Source organism: Suncus etruscus, chromosome 4 (assembly GCF_024139225.1).
Source record: "Suncus etruscus isolate mSunEtr1 chromosome 4, mSunEtr1.pri.cur, whole genome shotgun sequence".
Taxonomy (NCBI): Eukaryota; Metazoa; Chordata; class Mammalia; order Eulipotyphla; family Soricidae; genus Suncus; species Suncus etruscus.
The window spans coordinates 123414674-123435253 of record NC_064851.1 but is presented as its reverse complement, the minus strand read 5'-3'; the positions used below and the strand labels follow the sequence as shown (position 1 = coordinate 123435253).

At 40.0% G+C, this 20580-nt stretch overlaps 1 protein-coding gene across 1 annotated transcript in view; it reads right to left on the bottom strand.

Moving 5' to 3' along the window:
- The window catches only part of SNX25 (sorting nexin 25), a 149446-nt gene that overhangs the window by 70671 nt on the left and 58195 nt on the right, over positions 1–20580 (bottom strand). Inside the window, 1 exon segment of the mRNA XM_049772429.1 lies at positions 11309–11379. Within this exon segment, the coding sequence (XP_049628386.1) occupies positions 11309–11379 (71 nt within the window).

Genomic DNA, 20580 nt, shown 5'->3' with positions numbered 1-20580 from the left:
TTCTACTATAAGTTCTACCCAGGATGAAGTTTTGTATTGAGTGAATAAAATGGTTTACAGCTAAAGAAAAACACCTGGGAACATTGTTATGTACCATCTCTAATGAGGCTCAGAAAAACAATGGAATTAACACAGTACAAAACTAATGCCTCTAGAAATAACATAATAACACTAGATTAAGGTGGCACAAGTGTATTAAGGGAATTCGTCACTAGTAAAAATCATGCCTTCCTTTCTTTTTTTTTTTTTTGGTTTTTGGGCCACACCTGTTTGACGCTCAGGGGTTACTCCTGGCTATGCGCTCAGAAATCGCCCCTGGCTTGGGGGAACCATATGGGACGCCGGGGATCGAACCGTGGAACCACAATCCATCCTACGCTAGTGCTTGCAAGGCAGACACCTTACCTCTAGCGCCACCTTCCCAGCCCCATGTCTTCCTTTCTTAACTCCCATACACCCACACTAAGAGACTAGCAAGCCTGTGATTCCTCCACATACATTAAAATGGGCATTTCACTAGAGAAGAGTTTAAGAAACTCAGCATATGTTTCCTGAGGGAACAGTCAAGAGTCAGAATGAGAAGTGGCGCTTGACTTCTGAATATAGAGCTCAGAGCAGTTCTCAGAATTTGTCATTATGAATCTCTTCAGACTTATCTAAAAGTCACTTTAAAAGCTGCCCAGGAATTTAAACTCTATATATTTACCAGGGTTTTCAACTTGAGGTCAGAATGTTCTTTGCAAAAAGAACAAATGGGGTTTTATTAGGATGTCACACTCCTGAAAATGCATAGGTGAGAGAGTTTTAGTCCACTTGAGTGGAAAGTATATTTGAGGGGAAAAAAGCAGAAATTATAGCAAGACTTGCTGGCCGAAGCATTCAGTTCATAACTACAGAGAGCTCACAGGTCTTGCACAATCTCACCTTCTATTTCTGTCCTTTAAGTGTCTCAAGTGCTGAGACTTCTAGCACTTTCTTTGTTTCAAGAACCTCCACATTTTTAGAGTAGTAGTGCCAGTTTCACTAAAATTACACTTTATTAAACTATTAACAGAGCTCTGATCTGAAATTAGAAGTTTGAGCTGAAGCAAATGGGCAATAAAAATTTAGAATACAGATCTGGTACTATAATTTAAAAGTTTCGAGACTGATTCTTTTTTTTTTGTTTGTTTGTTTGTTTGTTTTTGTTTTGGGGCCACACCCGGCGTTGCTCAGGGGTTACTCCTGGCTATCTGCTCAGAAATAGCTCCTGGCAGGCACGGGAGGACCGTATGGGACACCAGGATTCGAACCAACCACCTTTGGTCCTGGGTCGGCTGTTTGCAAGGCAAACACCGCTGCGCTCTCTCTCTGGGCCCTCGAGACTGAGTCTCATACCATTTACCTGCAGTAGAGAAAGTGGCCCCTGTATCACCTATGTGTGTCATTAGATTTACTTGCACTGGGCACACTGTTGAGTATCTCTGAACCTAAACTACAATGGCATATATGCAGGCGCTAGAATCTATGCAGATTCACTTTTCTTTGGGAAAAAGGAGGTATATAAACAATATCCTCCAGAGTATATTAGACATATCCTGAACCCCAAGTTTCTCAAGGTACAAGATGAATGTGGCTGGGTCAGATGCCGGAGGAGGGAGAGCAGTTTCGAATGGGAGAACTCACAGTTGGGGATGAAGCAAAAGAGACCAGACAAGGCTCTTTGTAACAGTCTGGGATATTTGTAAGTTTAAGTAATTCATAAATTAGGACCTGTTTGTATCACAGTACAATGCGAAAAAGTTAGAGCACATCAAATCAATTTGAAAGGGCTCTGAGACAGCCTCTAGAGTCTATAAACCAGAGCACTTCTATCAGGCAGGGATGCTATTAAATTCTAAATCAGAAAAAGAAAGTACATATTATCTTTTTTTAAAGGACATACTCTTAATGAAAATCATCAAGACTTATGATATGTGTGCATACTAAATAGGCTCTAAAGTACTTCTCCAATTGATAGTCAACTCTAAAAAAGATAGACTTATGCTCTAAATTGGATGCAAGATTTTTCTAAAACCTCCAGATCTATACAAGGAGTCAAGCACTCACAAGTGAGAACCATTTATATGTAGAAGCTTCTAGCTGAGTCAAATCAGCATCTTGTCTTTCATTACATTCAAAAGAAAGAAAATCCTCTTGAATTATGAGTCAAGAACTAAAAAATCCTGATAACAATTCAGGATCAGCACAGCATTGAAGCAAGCTTTAAAGGATGTTGAAATACTGTGCTTATTTATAACAGATGACAAGGAAATTTCAGTTTATGTCCTATTTCTGCTATAGTCCCTACAGGTGGTCAGTGTCTTTTTTTTATTGAGGTGACTATAGTAAAACACGATGGATTGAATGGTGATCAGCAAGAGAAAGTTATTTTGTATGGGTCTGCAGACAGGAAAAACTGTAGCTGGGTTACATGGTTATGAACTGGGGAGAACCTCTTTCAGGGGCAGAGAGCTAGCTACCCTTCTCACCCATCTCCACAAGCAGGCAGTCCAGATCTCTCCTAAGTCGTCCTTTACAAGGGAACCCACCGGCAAGACATCAGCACCTCCAAATGTCTTCTCACCTAATACTATCATGTTCAACACAGGAATTTGGGGAAGACAAAAACATTCAGATCCCAGCTGCCAGCTTATGTAAATCAGTCACTTCTCTCTACTCATGATGCTAAGAACTTAAGAAAGAACTACACAGTGTCAGATAGTAAAATGTCAACAGAAATAATCAAGTGTTGGGTTATCTATTGCAGTGCTTCCCAAAGTGGGAAATGCTTTCTCCCCCATCCCACTCAAGGCAAACGTTACTGCCATCCAGGGAACAATGGAATGATGAGTAGGGATGATGACAGTAGCCTCAGATGTAATGGGATGGGGGGGAGATTTCCAGAGAGGTATTGAACTTTTTTTCTTCCCAAAAAGGGAACAGTAGACCAAGTAAGTCTGGGAATATCTGATCTATAGGAATGGCTCTCAAAGTGTGGTATTTGGATAGTCAGCATCACTGCGGAATCTGTGAGTGATGCAAACCTGTACTGTCCACTCCAGATCTACAGAATGGGAACTCTAGGATGGGGCTAGCAATCTGCATTAAAACAGGCCTCTTTACTGCTCTGACACATGTCAGAGCCCTGCTCAAAACAGGTTTCTCAGCCTTTTTCCAATCATGGGCCTTTTTACAACCTTGCTTCCATCCTGTGCTTACCCTATCCTACTCGTGGAGTCTTAGCCATATGAAGCACTTCACCTGTGGTTCCCAAAGAATGTCCTGGGAGATCCACAAGAAACTATAGGACTCCTGGTAGAGAAACACTTTTCCAGAGGACTAAATCCAGGCTGCTTCCCATAGGTCACAGGGCCTCATAGAATCCACCTATAGATTAGGCCCAATAGAAGAAGTCTCTCTATCACACCTTAAGTCCCCCAACCCTCACATGCCAGTTACCAGCACTTCACCACCACCAAACTAAAAAACTCACTTGACACAATCCATGTACATGAGGTCCTAAAGATTGTGCCACAATTGTCTTCATTTATGAACATGAGGTACCGCCTACTCAAACCCATCGGAGTCTCCCAGAAGAAAGTGGTCTTTCTGTTTTTCCTGACTCCAGTCCTCTGAAGAATGAACCTTTCCTGACCCATGGTCTGCAAAAAAGCACATTTGATGCTACAGGACCCAACACTGACTCTTGCCCTGAGCTCATCCCATGGCTGTCTCCTGGTCTTCTCATTGAACCATGATTACCTTCAGGTCAGGGGAATTTTTATTTATTACACATCTATTCTGAACACATATGGAACTCAAAAATCAAACAAAAGAAAAAAATCAAAAGAAAACAAACTAAAAAGCCTATCTGTGACAATTGAAGATCTACTTTAGGCCAACAAGAGATCCTCCAAAAGAAAATTTTTTTTTTGTTTTCGTTTTTTGGGCCACACCCGTTTGACGCTCAGGGGTTACTCCTGGCTAAGTGCTCAGAAATTGCCCCTGGCTTGGGGGGACCATATGGGACACCAGGGGATCGAACCACGGTCCGTTTCTTGGCTTGCGCTTACAAGGCAGACACCTTATCTCTAGCGCCACCTTCCCGGCCCCAAAGAACTTTTTTTATTGTTTTATTCTTTCTTGTTTTTTTTTTTTGTTTGTTTTTGTTTTTTTTTTGGCCACACCCGTTTGATGCTCAGGGGTTACTCCTGGCTAAGCACTCAGAAATTGCCCCTGGCTTGGGGGAACCATATGGGACACCAGGGGATCGAACCGCGGTCCTTCCTTGGCTAGCACTTGCAAGGCAGACACCTTACCTCTAGCGCCACCTCACTAGCCCCTGTTGTTGTTGTTGTTTTTATATTTTTTTGTTTTGTTTTGTCTTTTGCTTTTTGGCCACACCCGGCAGCGCTCAGGGGTTACTCCTGGCTCTACGCTCAGAAATCGCTCCTGGCAGGCTCAGGAGATATATGGGATGCTGGGATTCGAACCACTGACCTTCTACGTGAGAGGCAAACACCTTACCTCCATGCTATCTCTCTGGCCCTCCTCCAAAAGAAATTTTGACTGACATGAGGAATCTTAAAAATTTAAGAGCTTTCTCATCTACCTTTGGCCAGGTTTGCTAAAGCTGTGAGACAGGATATTCAAGATGACATGTAAAGAACAAATACAAGTTATCTAGTCATGGTGGCATTGAGAGTTGGTAAAACTCCAAGAATTAGATTGTGCTAAGAATATGTAGCCAGCGGTATCTGGGATGAGCTGAGAAAATAGTCAGGCTGGTGTGGCTGGAGTAAACAGTGCTGTGGGAATGGTGGGACACAAAGATTGGAAGTGAGGAGAAGAGCAGGGTCTTAGAAGTTCCCAACAAGGAGCTTTATTTTAAGAACAACGAGACGACAGTAAAGGTTAAAGCATGGAAGTGACAACCACAAATTTTTTGAAAAAATCTAATTCCAGTATGATGAAACAGGAATAAGGGTAAATATAAAGAGAACAACTAAAGCATTGCTGTTATATTTCAAGAGAGAATGTGGTGGAAGATAGTGTAGTCCGGTGAAGAGAGCATCATTGAGATGCATTTGAAAGCCAATCTACTTGGTGCTGGGAAGTGACCTTGGACTTCTTGCAAGAAAAGCATGTGGCCAATCCCTAAGAACTATCTCTCAGGCCCCAGCTGTCTTAAATGGAACCTTCCTGAGTACCACAAGGTGGATTTTAGTTGACTAATCTAAAGGTTGTTAATTTAGTTGACTAAGGTATTAGAGCGTATACAATCAGACTATTTCTGTCAGCCTGTTTCATACCATTGTGGCCCAGTAGTAGAGCATAACCCTGCTGAGCTCAGAACTTACTTTCAAGCTCTGTGCTTAGGAATCCTCCTAGTGGTACTTGGGGGATCAGATGTGCTAGGGATTACACTGAGGTCAGTCGCAAGCAAGACAAATGCCTTAATCCCTGTACTATTTCTCAATTCCCTGTTATATGGAATTTTTTTCTCTATCTCCTCAATGTATGTTCACAACTGCAGTTCATCTTTTAATCACCTATGATGACAGCTGAAACATACTTGCCAGAAAATATGTATATGTAGTAATAAAAACTGTGTTTATAGTATACATATTCATAAGTTTCCATATTTGTAAGTTAAAACCTAGGCTCTTCGGATCATCCATCTGTTCACTCTTTTTAAAATTTTTGGTCTCCCACTCACAAAGAGAATGTGGAAGTAAGGAGAAACATTGAAAATTAAGTTGCTTACAACTGCACACACAAGCCAGCACAAGGAATATGAATGACCAAATCCTGTTTTCCAAATTTGAGGAAATCAGCACCCACTGACAGGGCTTGTGGCAAAAGGTGGCTGAGCACAGACAGAAGCTTTCCACTGAATGTACATTCACAACATCAAACTGAAAGATGCACAGATTTCCAAATAGTGCCCAACCATGGTGACTGAGAAAACCTTCTAATAGGAAAAATGGAAGCTTCCTTAACAACTCGAGGAGAAAGTACATATATTTGTCTGAAATAAAGATCAATCTGATAAAGAATGAATTATACTCATCTTCTAGAGCCAGTTTATAAAGTAATAATTTTTATCACATGTAAAAACTCCAGAAGTCACAGAAAAAACAAAATTTCTTATGATAATTAAATATGTAGTAACAGACTGAGCTTTAAGAGAAAAAGGGCAATGGTATGCTAAATTCTATCTTCCTTTTTTAATATAAATCTTTACGCACCATTTTTATTAAAATAAAACACTTAAGTTATAACAATGTTATTAACAGTGTTAATCTTTAAAATTGAAATTATCTATAGCAAGCTTTATCAGTGAAAGAGCAGATGATATTATAAATTAGGGAAATCCTCCTCACCCTATTAAACACTGTCTCCTCATAGAATGGAGAATTCATTACAATCTTGTGAAGATCCTTGCCTTGGAGACAACAGAAACAGAAGAGGATTATTTATTCATCTATGTTCCTGTAACTACCATATATCTCCTCAGGCTTGATCTCTCCACATGTGAAGTTAAGGCACATGACCTCCATGTGGCTGATTTCCAGCACCACTTGATTCTTCCTGCATCACTGAATGTAGCACTGCAAGTCCCTAAGCATTTACATGGCGACCCAGGCAATCCCCAGCACCACATCCTCAAGTCCTCATATCAAAGCACTAGTTGATCAAGAATCACCAGGAGTAGACTGAGGTCCCCTGACTATATTTGGGAAGTTTCCACTCAAGAAACAAATATATAAAAGAAACACCAAGTACACCTCTTTCTTTCTGTTGCTCAAATCCACAATGCCCAAGACCAGTGAGCACTTCCACCTCTGAACCAGGCCCCTCATGCATTCCCAGACTGCACTGTCCTGTATTCATAATCTTTTATTTTAACTTTATTTATTGATTAATTGATTCATTCATTCTTGAGTCACACCCAGTGGTGCTTAAAGGGTCATTCCTGGCTCTGCACTCAGAAATCGCCCCTGGCAGGCTGGGGGACCATGTAGAATGTTGGGAATTGAACCGGGTTCATCCCGGGTCGACCAAGTGCAAGGCAAATGCCCCATCATTGCTCTATCCCTCTGGCCCCTGCACTCATAATCTTAATCATTTACAGCACTGAAGTTAAAGGTAGTAGTTTCTGAGTTCCATGAAAGACTTATCCAGTCTTTCATGGAAGTTTAACAAGGAATTCAACTTGATGCTATGTCTCCTAGTTCCCACTCCAGTGCATTTTTTGCTACACCCCAAACTTCCCTTTCTTATACTAAAATGATGAGACATAAAAAAAAATAGCACTGAGTGAGCTCAACTTTCTCCCTACTTGTAGAAGAGGCCAGTATGCACAAGAACTAAAATGCTGCTCACTGAGAATGTCTAGTGACACCAGCATTATGTGAAGAATTGCACCCTCAAGCCATCATACAAATCTGCTGCAGTCCAAATCCCCAGAACCTCCAAATGATAATAATGAGAGACAGGGTCTCTCTGTGGTGATTAAATAAAAATGGAATTATGAGCAAAAGCCCTAATCTAATATGACTGGTGTCTTTGAAGTACAGAAAGAAGAATATGACATGAATACAGAGGAAGATGGCAGGAAGATGGCCCTCTACAAATTGAGAAACCTAAACCAGATACCTCCATCTCTGTCTTCAAAAGGAATCAAAACCTGTCAACAATCTCTATCTCCAGATGCTGGGCCTGCAGAACTATGAGAAAATAGATTTCTGCCATTCACAAGATTGAGCTGCAGCACCCTGTTACAGAAACCTAAGTTTCTGTAAAGTAAGAAACCTAATTTAGCTAATAAGACAATACAAAATAAAATGAAGAGGAGATGGTGACAGCATCAAGAAACACCCCTGGTTGGGGGCCAGAGAGATAGCATGGAGGTAAGGTGTTTGTCTTCATTCAGAAGGATGGTGATTCAAATCCCGGCATCCCATATAGTCCCCTGAGCCTACCAGGACCGATTTCTGAGCGCAGAGCCAGGAGTAACCCCTGAGCACTGCCAGGTGACCCAAAAACCAGAAAAAAAAGAAAAGAAAAGGAAAAAAAGAAACACCCCTGGCTAGCATTCTCTTTAAAATTCCTATCTAAGAGGATTTATCTTCTCTGCAGGAACAAAGAGAAAAGATCCCATACACTTTTAAGAATTCCACTGGTGAAGGGGGTTGTTCTTTACATGACTGTAATCATACAACTATAATCATATTTGTAATCACGGTGTTAAATAAAGATAATTATAAAAAAAAAAAAAGAATTCATCAGAGTTGAGTTCCTTCACTTAGAGGCCTCCAGAGATGGCCTTCCTCATTCAGAGTAAAAAACCAGAGCCCCTTCAGTACCAAGATGGCCCTTCATGGCAGGGTTCCAGGCTGCCACTCAATTCATGCTTGGCTTGATGTGCCTGCCTTATGTGCCTCCTCTGATGTGCCTGCCCCTTTGTGATCACTGAGTTTCCCTCAAATCAGCCCTCCAAGTTACTGCCTCAGTGTCTTGTCCTTGTACTTTCTCCCAAAAATCTCCAGAACTTTGTCCACAGGTCACAATCTAAATGAGGTCTTCCCAGATTATACTGTAGTAATACAGTCAGTCTCCCATCCGCAGATGAAGCACTCCCAACAAGTTTCTCCTGTAACTGGCTCCTCCCCAAGACACCAAGCAACCCCTGAACTCGGCTGGGAGGGACCCATGAGTCCAGAGCCAGGAGTAACTCCTAGGTATTGTCAAATGTGCCCCAACTTAAAAAAAAAAAGAACTATTTTCTCATTCATAGCAGCAAATAATATGAAGCCATGACTATTCACACCAAGAAAGGTGCTTAGCTTGGTTCCAGTTTCCTTAAGCTGAGATTAAAAATTAGAGCCACTCATGTATACTTTCATTTCATTGCTTACATTGGTCTTACCTTCTGCCAGTGACTCAAAGACAATTAAAAGTTTCCACCCCTTCTGTCACTTCTCCATGCTGCTTTGAAAGATGGGATAAAGACCTCTTCTGTATACTGAGTATTTGCTCCCCAATAGGAACCTGAGTGAGCATCAGGATTTTCATGGAAAGTTTAGCCAAAAAGGGAATAGTGTTTGCTGCCTCTTGACTACAAATTCAGACTTGTTCTGTGCTCTAGTCCAGCATTCTTCAACCGCCTGCCCACAAGGTTTATAGAAAGTTTGTAGAAAGGTTGAAAGCTACTGGTCTCCCAGCCTGAATAGGGGCTGGGACACAGGTAGAAAAAGGTTGAAGAGTGCTATTGTTCACTCTTTGTTGAAAAGAGGGGACACACTAAAAAATTTGAGAAACATTGTCATGCTTCAGCAGAAATCTCTTCATTTGAAGAGAAACAAATGGGTGGGGGGGTACATGATGGTAAAAAACATAGAACATTTTTTTTAATCTATAGGAGTTAAAAGGGATGGATATACCAGCCATGCAGCTCAAAGATGAAAATCCTGGGAGGAGAAGCAGGCCTAGTTCCCATCCTGCCAAAGCCAAGCCAGCTGTCCCTACAACCTACAATCACCACTTTGCTAATTGCCCTGCTTCACTATTCATCAACATATCTCTACAGAGATGCCAAATCAACCAAAACTGGTGGGCTGACATCACCAGGGCATTTTTGGAGTAACTGTATGCACCAATCCCCTGCCTTCTCATACTTCTGGAAAGTCTGGCAGCCAAAAACATAGCCCACAAAAACCCAGTTATCAGTCATAGTACTCAAAATTCCTGGGCTGTGAGGTTTTTATGAGGCCATGTGACAGCACCAAATATTTTGATTCTGTCATTCTAGTAGGAACACACCAATGTGTATTTGAAGCCACCGAATGTTCAGAACAAAAAAGTAACAGAAAGATCAGCTGGCAACAAGGGCATAGTAAACCTTCTGACAATGACTTAATAGCCTCATTGCAAGACACAATAATTTTCACAAATTTTCTTGTCACTATACTGTTCTTTCTTTTATTTTTTTAATAATTTTATTTTCAATTACCTGGAAACATCGTATTATGAGCAACTATGTGTTACATGGTTTAAATAAAGTATTTTACATATTTTAAAAATATTTAAAGGAAGAAAGAAGCTTTTCACAATGCAAATGCTCAAAAAAATAAAGTTAAATAATTGTATGATATTAACTCACTAGTCATTTGAATAGTCATTTGAATGACTATATGATTCAGTGATCACCGGAAAGATGGAAGTTTGGTGGGGGGATGGAGAGAACATGAATAAGTGGCTAAGAAGACAATATAAGGGTTAAGGAGCTTGCCTTGCATGCAGCTGGGCCCATTTCAAACCCCAGCACCACACTGTCCTCCAAACACTACGGAGAATGATCCCTGAGCACAGAGCCAAGAGTAGCCCCCAATTACTGTCAAATATGGTCCAAACTCTCTCCTGAAATAAATTTAAAATACAATATATATTACATATTACATATGTAATATCTGTATATTATATATTATAATATATATAATAAAAATATAAAAATTTTAAAGTATAAACTTCCAGTTACAAATTATCCAGCACAAAGACTATAAACAGTATGATATCACTGGAAATTTGGAGGTTGCTAAGAAAAGATGGTGATAATCACTTGTGGGGAACATTTAGAAAAGGCTATAAATATCTAGTTATTGTGGCTACTTTACCTGAAATAAAAATAATGTCAATTATATGCCAAATAAAAATTATGTTTTAAGATAAAGGTGTGATAGCATTAGGGATTACATTTTAGTGATAAAAATGAGAAAATCATGGTTTAAAAACAAAAGTATAATATATCCCAATATTACCAATGACTTTAATTTTAAAAAATTATGACTATAGATGAATAAAGTTTAAAAGGTAACAGAAATGTACATTCTGTCTTGTATTCCCAAGAAGCTTTTCATCAAATGAAATAACTTTTTTTCTTTAATGCTGTCATACTACATTTTTCATAATTTTGAAATATTCCAATGTCCAGCAGAAGAATGTTCCTACTTTTTTTTTTTTTTTTTTTTGGTTTTTGGGCCACACCCGGCGGTGCTCAGGGGTTACTCCTGGCTGTCTGCTCAGAAATAGCTCCTGGCAGGCACGGGGGACCATATGGGACACCGGGATTCGAACCAATCACCTTTGGTCCTGGATCGGCTGCTTGCAAGGCAAACGCTGCTGTGCTATCTCTCCAGGCCTGAATGTTCCTACTTTCAAAATTCTGACAGAAAAGAGAAGAATGGTAAACATAAAAATAAATATAAAACAAGCTGGTTCTTACCCTTGTGCCTCTTCATCTGGGGGAAGCTGCTAATTGCCGTTGCTTGGATTATTTCCACTACAATTTGATACCTGATTATTAAAAAAAAAAAAAAAAAAGAGCAAAAAAAAAGAGTGAATGGGAGGAAGAGATGATTTTCAGAGACACATAAAGATTAGACCATACTAAACAATATAACACAAGAGTGGTAAAATCTATTCAGCTGCAATTAGGTCCCTTTGATAACAGATTGAGCACTGGGCTATATGCAAATCACATGGAGACTCTAAGGCAGGAATCAGGAACTTATTTCCTTCAGGCCATTAGCAATGCCACAGGCATCCTGAACCCTCATTGAAGATAAAAACTTGGAGATTTTTCTCAACTCTTCCCTCTTCCACCCTCTGCTCACCTCTACCTTCCTCTCCTACCACCAATAACCAGAAGTGATTGCTTTTAGCTCCTAAAATTGCATGGTATAATTAGGTCACATGGGGTACAGAAACAAAAAAATGTAATCACACAAGCTATATACCAGTGCTTCAGAGTCACTCTCATGTTTCTTGGGAACCACAGTGATGGTAAAAAAGAAATATTCCCCTTAAGAGAGAAAATTGTAGGGGAGGTTTTATATGAGGTTCTTCCTTTTTCTGTTTGGTTTTCTTGGACCACACCTGATGGTGCTCAGGAGTTATTTCTGGCTCTGTACTCAGAAATCACATCTAGTGGGTTCAGGGGAAATATATGGGATTATCAGGGATTGAACCAGGGTTAACCACATGTAAAACAAAAGCTCTACCTATTGTATTATCTTTCTGGCCCTGTGAGTACTTCTTAAAGCTAGAATCTTTAAGGATTTTCCTCAATACTTCTCACTTAGAAAACCTTTCCTCATGGGACCAGAGCAATAGCACAGCAGCTAGGGTGTTTGCCTTACACAGAGCCCACTTGGGTTCAATCCCTGACATTCCAATAGTCCCCCAAGACTGCCAGGAGTGATTTCTGAGCACAGAGTCAGGAGTAACCCCTGAACACCACTGGTTGTGCCCCCCCCCCCCCAAAAAAAAACCTTTCAGCATGAAAGGAATTGGGCATCTATGATGGGACACTGGCATTACTAATGCTCCAGCTTCCCAGGGAATTATAATGCACAGAGACAACTGCAATCCAATGTCATGGAGCAGTATAAATGTGACTGAGAACATCTATGAGTACAGAAATAAATATTTCACTTACAAGTGTTCAAAACAATCTCAGTGCTGCTAAATTGAGTGCATTCAGATGAGCTTTATAGGCTGGTTTCTAAATATTACTTAATGGTTGATTATTAGGTATTGTTCTATAAAAATTCATGTACTGAAACCCTATTTAAATGAGGTTTCACACATGTATAATCAGTAAACTGGTTGATGGGAACCAATAGGCTTTTCATCTCTGATGGAAAATGACACTGATTCACCATTTCTGAAGAGGTTCCTCATCCCAGTACCAGGCTCATTCAATAAAGGAAGGCCACTGCCATGAATGAGAAGCCTCTGCTCCAGTACTGGCCTCCAATCATTGGTCCACAGACCACCAGCAGGTGTACAAAGACTGAAAACCACATGTTACCACTTGGCTATAACTAATGGGCCATGGACTGAAATGCAAGAAAGGTGATGGTTTGCAGGTATAAAAAGGCTAAAGAACAATGTCTTTATATCAAACCCTAAGTTTTCTCCAATGAAACCTTTGGAAATAATGTTGAGTTCCTCCAAGAGAGAAGTTCACTTGGGCTTTTGTTCTAGAATTTTTCTGTGTCATGACATGAGACTAAACTTCCAAATTGCATTTGATGTTATATCCAAACCCCATTTTATTCGTAAAAATTTGTCTACTTTTTAATCTGAATAATAAAAGTGCCAACCAATCTTACATTTGTTCTGAGTGTTATGACCCTTAAATATACAGACTATGGAATCTGTAATAAAACTAACATTTACTCTTTCTCTGAACACAAACATTGCAGCATTCTAACATCTAATGATCAATTTGGCTGACGTTCATAGCACAAAATGAGACATGTTCTCTTGCTTTTCAAAGAGAATTCTTGCTTTTCCAAATTAGAGTCATGAGTTCACTATCGTTAAAGCTATTTGTGGATTTCTCACAAGTTCACATCTTTTGATTTCTTCTCTTGTGTAATCCAAGCATCAGTGCCTCTATCTCTCTCACAACCTCAAAGAATAGCTATTGGGAGAAGTGATGTTAGGATGTCACCTAGAGATCATGGCAGTTCACTGATGATTGCCAACATCCTTGCTCCCTTGATCTGCACTAATAAAACCACAGTTCTGTTGAGAAAAGCAGTACAACCTGCTGATAATGCTCACTGTTAGTCTGGAAATTAGATGCAGTTATTTGATGTAGATTTGTCCATGATATATATGGAGAAAGCACTGAGGTGGGGAGTATAATTTAGAAAAAATTGCTAAAAGAGGCAGACGAGTCCTGCCCTTGCTCTTCCCGACAGGAAATGTGGATGTGAGGGGAGGATGGTACAGCATCTATCTTGTAGCCACAAGGATGAAAATCACAAAATAAGATGGTGATTTAGGAAATAGAGATACAGCTAAGCAATACAGTATATGATTTGTATATATGAGGCCCTGGGTTTTATCCAGACACCACATTTTTTTAGAAGGTAATTAAAGAAAGGGCATTCAGATCTCCAACAAGATTACTGGGCTATCCTAACAGTCCCCAAACAGCATAACAGGACATATTTTATATGAGAAAAATAAATCCCTAACTTGTTTAAGATACTGTAGGTTAAGTTGTTTGATGGCCAAATACCGTCTCAACTGATAGTTCCCTGAAGATGCCACACATAAGGGAAGATATAGCTAGGTTAAATCATATTTAAACAGTGTTCTCTGAATGATTAGACACTTGTGATCAAACTCTTTTCTGGAAAAAAAAATGTGGTTGGGACCCAGGAACCAAGTGGTCTCAAGAGCATTGAGTGTAAATAAAAAATGGTCAGACCTAAATACTCAAACCAAAGTCAATGACAACAGAATCAAGAGACCCAAACTACAACAAGATAAACACAAAAGGGACCTGTTACACTAGCAGTCCAGGACACTAGGGGTGGAGGTATGGCATGCATGCTGGGAACTATGGTGGAGAAAGGTCAACACTGGTAGTGGGAATGGCCCTAATTCATTGTCACTATGTATTTTTTTTTTTTGGTTTTTCGGCCACACCCATTTGATGCTCAGGGGTTACTCCTGGCTAAGCGCTCAGAAATTGCCCCTGGCTTAGGGGGACCATATGGGACGTGGGGGGATCGAACCGCAGTCCTTCCTTGGCTAGCACTTGCAAGGCAGACACCTTACATTTAGAGCCACCTCACCGGCGCCAGTCACTATGTATCTTAAACACAACTGTGAAAGACTAATTCACATTGGTCTCAAAAATAAAATAAAAAAAAAAACTTTTCTGACAGAATGGCTTTCATTCCTACACATAATGTTAAAGTATAAAATTGCTTTAAGGATCTAGATATGGAAAAGATAGAGTTTTTACTCAATTTTTGCACTTGTCTTCAAACTCCTCCTTTGTATTGCCATGTCTTTTCACACAGCAATTTTAATTTCAGGAACTTAACATAAAGACATTTAATAAAAAGAAAAAGCATATACAAGGTTTATTCAGTAATTTCTACACAGAAAAGGATCAGAGTAATCTCCCTGGTCAATATGTTTTCATTAAATACGCATTTGATAATTTTATTTTAAGTTCCATATACACAAGATAAATTATACCAATAATGGCTTCTACTTTCAGGAAGCACTGTGGAAAGATAAAATGAATGAAATATTCTCTGTCAATATTATTATAAAACTAGACAGAAATTATTTAGGGGCTAGAGAGAAAGCACAATAGGTAGGGCACTTGCCTTGCATGTGACTGACTTGAGTTCAACCCCCAGCAACCTATATAGTCCCCTGAACACTGACATGAGTGATCCTTGAACACAGAACCAAAAGTGATTCCTGAGCAACTCTGGGTGTACTCCCCCTATAAAATAAATGTACATGACACACTAGTTCAAATATAAAATGGTGTGTGCATTTGTGGTTGCAGATATGTAAATATATGTGCCAGGTGTTTGATGCAAAATAGATTGGATTTTGGGGTATACCTGAGTAGTAGACACATGCCTTGCATTATGAATCTGAGTTAAATCCATAGGATCATACAAAAATGGGGGTTTGGTTTAACAAAATGGCAGAAAAGTGAATGAATTAAAATTTTCTTCAAGGGTGTGGGAGACAACTTGTCAGTAGAGCAGTTGCCTTGTATTGTGAAATCCTGGATTCTCCTGCACCACAAATAACAAAAAATGAACAAAACCATGAAAATCCTGAACTACATTTGGGCCAGGGAGATATTTCACAGGTCTGAAACTTTGCTTTGCTTCCAAGTACAAGCAGGAATGTCATAAGAACCCAGCATTTGGGGGGGGGGGGGTGAGTGGTGGGTGAGCTATATCCAGCAGCTCTCAGGGGTTACTCCTGGCTCTGTGCTCAGAAATCACTCCTGGCGGGCTCAGGGGACCATATGGGATATTAGGGATAGAACCAGGGTGGTCCTGGGTTAGCCGCATGCAAGGCAAATGCCCTAACCTCTGTGCTATCACCCAAAGGCCCAGCATTTTCAAGTATCCCCCCCAAATGCAGACTGGGGTGAGCCAAAAACAAACAACTTTCTCCAAACCCTCTTTCTCTTTTCAGGTTTAAAATAAACTAACGCTTCTGCATGGTAATCTTTCTTGACTCCCTTTCTGCACCAACATAAGTATCCTTCTAATTTCTTGAATATCTGCCCTACCGTTAAATATAAGACTCAAAGTCCAATGATTTGACCTTTTGTATTCTCTGTGACCATGAACAAAATCCTTCTTTCCTCATCCTTTTGTTAGCACCCTACCTCCCGTCTCCTCCTGTGGCTCTCGGCAATGGGTACAGAGCAATACTCTCCTTCACTTCTTTCCTTTTCCCATCTCCAGACCATGTTAGTCATTCCTATCTTATGTTTTACTTTGCCACTAAATATGTGGCAAATACTCAGTACATATTAATGAGGTTTTTGGAGTTTTACAAATACCCCCTCCTCCCTGCCTTAATCTTTTATTAAATTTATAAATTCTTTAGTTGAATCACAATGAGATACAGTCACCAGTTTGTTTATGATTAAGTTTCAGTCATATAATGTCCAACACCCTTCACCAATGAACATTTCCCACCAACATCCCCAGTTTTCCTCCCATGCATCCCTGCCTATCTCTGTAACAAATATAGTTCTTCTCTCTCTCTTTCTTCTCTTTTTTCATTTAGACATTGAGGTTTGCTATATTTTACTAAAGGGGTACCATATGTATCATTTTATCTCCTTTCAATACCCAAATACTGCCCGCTAGAGCTCTGATCTTGAACTTTCCAGTCTCCAAAACAGGAAATCAACTTTTACTGTATAAGTCATCAGTTCTACAGCATTTTTGTAAAGGCAGTACAACTGACTAAGACTGTGAGCTAAATGAATAAGACTTAATATCTGTAATATTTAATAGATACAAATAATATTTTAAACAGTCTGGCCTTTGTTATATTCTTAATGATTCATTCTCTGGAACAAACAAGTCATCAACTGAAGGTGATAAGAAAAATAAACACCTTGCAAGCAAAGAGTTAATTTTTTTCAGTGAAACCAAAGTAATATGAGCTAACAACTATAGATTTCTTCAATAGGTAGCAGATGCCTGTTAAATATTTTAAACAACATAATCTATTTAATCCTCATAATAAGGTACTAACTTATCCCCAACTATAGCAGAGAAAATTGAAATTTTAGTAGATTTATAATATATGTAAAGTCTCATTCCTTTTAAAAATGCATGCTAAAATTTCAATACAGAGCAGTCTGCCAGACTCCAAATTTCATGTTAACATTTTCCTGCCCCGCGATATTCAACATATATTAATATTTATCCTTCAATGCATATAAGCATGGTCAATGCCAGGTTGTCTTTCCAATTTCACTGTTTTCTACATCCCCTCTAAGCTCCTGCTAAATCAGCCTACAAGAAATACTCAGGGGCCCAGAGAGATAGCACAGCGGCGTTTGCCTTGCAAGCAGCCAATCCAGGACCAAAGGTGGTTGGTTCGAATCCCGGTGTCCCATATGGTCCCCGTGCTTGCCAGGAGCTATTTCTGAGCAGACAGCCAGGAGTAACCCCTGAGCAATGCCGGGTGTGACCCAAAAAACAAAAAAAAAAAAAAAAAAAAAGAAAGAAAGTAAAAAAGAAATGTCCAGGCTCTTTCGCAACTTCTCGCCATTGCTCTGTTTCTTTAACTCCTTACACAAAAGTCTATCCTCTACTTTGTAGAAATGTTCAATCTTGAACCCTCAGTCCACACCACTCCTCTCTAAAGCTTCTTAGGTTCTTCTCTGCTGGTTAAAATACTGGCTCCTACCCTCTTCTTTAGCTCTTTCCACTTTGCTTCATTCCATCTTGCTTTTTCCATCTTTTTTGCTCTTTCCATCTTGCTTCATGTTTAGCTTTGGTATTGACAAAAGGCAAAGGAAATCCAAGGATTCAGAACCAAGCTATCTTGTTTGTTCGTTTGTATTTTTGTTTTTGGGTCACACCCGGCGGTGCTCAGGGGTTACTCCTGGCTTGCAAGGCAAACGCTGCTGTGCTATCTCTCCGGGCCCAGAACCAATCTATCTTTATCTACACCAAAACCCCCTCACAACTGTGCTTCATAAGCATCAGAAGATAGTTACTAAATCTGCAGAACTCACTTCATTTTATACCACAGGCAAAGCAGGCAATAAGTAGTCATTTTTATTCTCAACATAATCAGACAATTCAATTCATTCTGAAGATTACTATCCTTGGTGAACATGGGCTTTCCTGGTCCTCCGGGGAGATATCCAGCAAATATCATCCTCCCTCAGGACAAAATACAGGCCTTAGGGCTGGAGCAATAGCACAGTAAGAAGTACATTTGCCTGGTATCCTATATGATCTCACCCCATCTCTATTGTGTTAGCTTCTAAAAGGCTTCAAAGAACCAGTCCTGAGTGGATAGCAAGGAGTAACCCCTGAGCACCACCGGGTAAGGCCCCAAACAAAAGTCTTCTCCTATTTTTATATCAGTACTTGCACCATTTGTGACACCCAGGGCTTGAACCCAGAATCACATGGTCATCACCGCAGCACCACCAAGTATGGTCCTGTTGGTCTTTGAGCTGAGCACCCTCAAACCTAAATACCACCATGTATGGCCCCAAAACAGTACAATAAAATAAACAAACAAATAACAGCCCTCTCCTGCAAAAGCTGGTTGTTAAGAATGACCACTCTGCATAATATTCCATTGTATATATGTACCATAGTTTTTTTAGCCATTCATCTATTGAGGAGCATCTAGGCTGTTATGCAGCCGCCAGAAGAGATGAAGTCATGAAATTTTCCTATACATAGATGTATATGGAATCTATTATGCTGAGTGAAATAAGTCAGAGGGAGAGAGATAAACACAGAATGGTCTCACTCATCTATGGATTTTAAAAAAATGAAAAACATTTGTGCAATGATTCTCAGAGACAAAATAGAAGAGGACTGGAAGAACTGGAGGGTCCAGCTTCCGACATGAAGCTCACCACAGAGAATGTTGAATGCAGTCACAGAAATAATTACACTGAGAACTATCATAACAAAATGTGACTGAATGAGGAAAGTAGAAAGCCTGTCTAGAGTACAGGCCGGTGTGGGGTGTGGAAGAGGGACACTTGGGATATTGGTGATGGGAATGTTGCACTGGTGAAGAGGTTTTATATATATATAAATCAAGATAAAACAAACAAGCAATATATATATAGATATATAGATATATATAGATATATATATATATAAAATACTTTGGAAAAAAAATAAAACCAATTTTTAAAAGTAAAAAAAAAAAATGACCACTCTACTACCATTCCATAAGCAGCCCCATGACTTCTAAAATTTTGTGTGTGTGTGTGTGTGTGTGTGTGTGTGTGTGTGTGTGTGTGTGTGGTTTTTGGGTCACACCCAGCAGTGCTCAGGGGTTACACCTGGCTCCATGCTCAGAAATTGCTCCTGGCAGGTACGGGGACCATATGGGATGCCGGGATTCAAACCGATGACCTTCTGCATGAAAGGCAAACGCCTTTACCTCCATGCTATTTCTCCGGCCCCTAAAATATTTTCTATTAAATAGGGACTAAATATCTTCTAAATTTTTTTTTCAAGTGAAAGAACACTACCCACCTATTCCACCCCTAACCACTGATGTTTTGTTCTATGTATAAGGAGCTTCTGGCCCAGAGAGATAGCACAGCGGTGTTTGCCTTGCAAGCAGCCGATTCAGGACCTAAGGTGGTTGGTTCGAATCCCGGTGTCCCATAGGGTCCCCCGTGCCTGCCAGGAGCTATTTCTAAGCAGACAGCCAGGAGTAACCCCTGAGCACCGCTGGGTGTGGCCCAAAAACCAAAAAATAAAAAAAAAATAAAAAATAAGGAGCTTCATACCTGGACTCCTCCCTCCACCTCCTAGGAAAGGAAAAAAAAATTTTTTTTTTGTTTGTTTTTCAGGCCACACCCGTTTGATGCTCAGGGGTTTCTCCTGGCTAAGTGCTCAGAAATTGCCCCTGGCTTGGGGGAGACCATATGGGACGCCGGGGGATCGAACCCCAGTGGCGATCTTTCCTTGGCTAGTGTTTGCAAGGCAGATACCTTACCTCAAGCGCCACCTCGCCAGCTCCAGGGAAAAAAATTTTAATGTGGCCACAAGAGAAGGAAAAGAGAGGTTTGTGAAGCACAGTACTTCTCTCTCTCCTCTAAGTGGGTGTGTTTTCTTTTAACACATGGACTCTGCTGCAGCCAAGGAGAGGGGAAAAAGGTAAGCAGGAGGCTTATTCTGGTCTGGTATTGCTGTTGGGGAAAGTGTCCCATTCTGAGACATGATTTGAGAATGCACAATGTATAAGCCACATTCTTCAGGTTCTATCACGAAAGACAGTGACATTTTGGTTCTCATTTGCTTTATTTCATGCCCTAAAATGATTCAGAACTCAAAATGAAAAGAGGAGTATTCTATTTATTGGGTCTCCTCAAATCCCAAAATTTACTCCATATTCTACCTAACCATGAGAAATCGGTCCATATTCACAAAGAAATTATGTTTAGTTGTGTGATCCTTGGTCAGATAATAA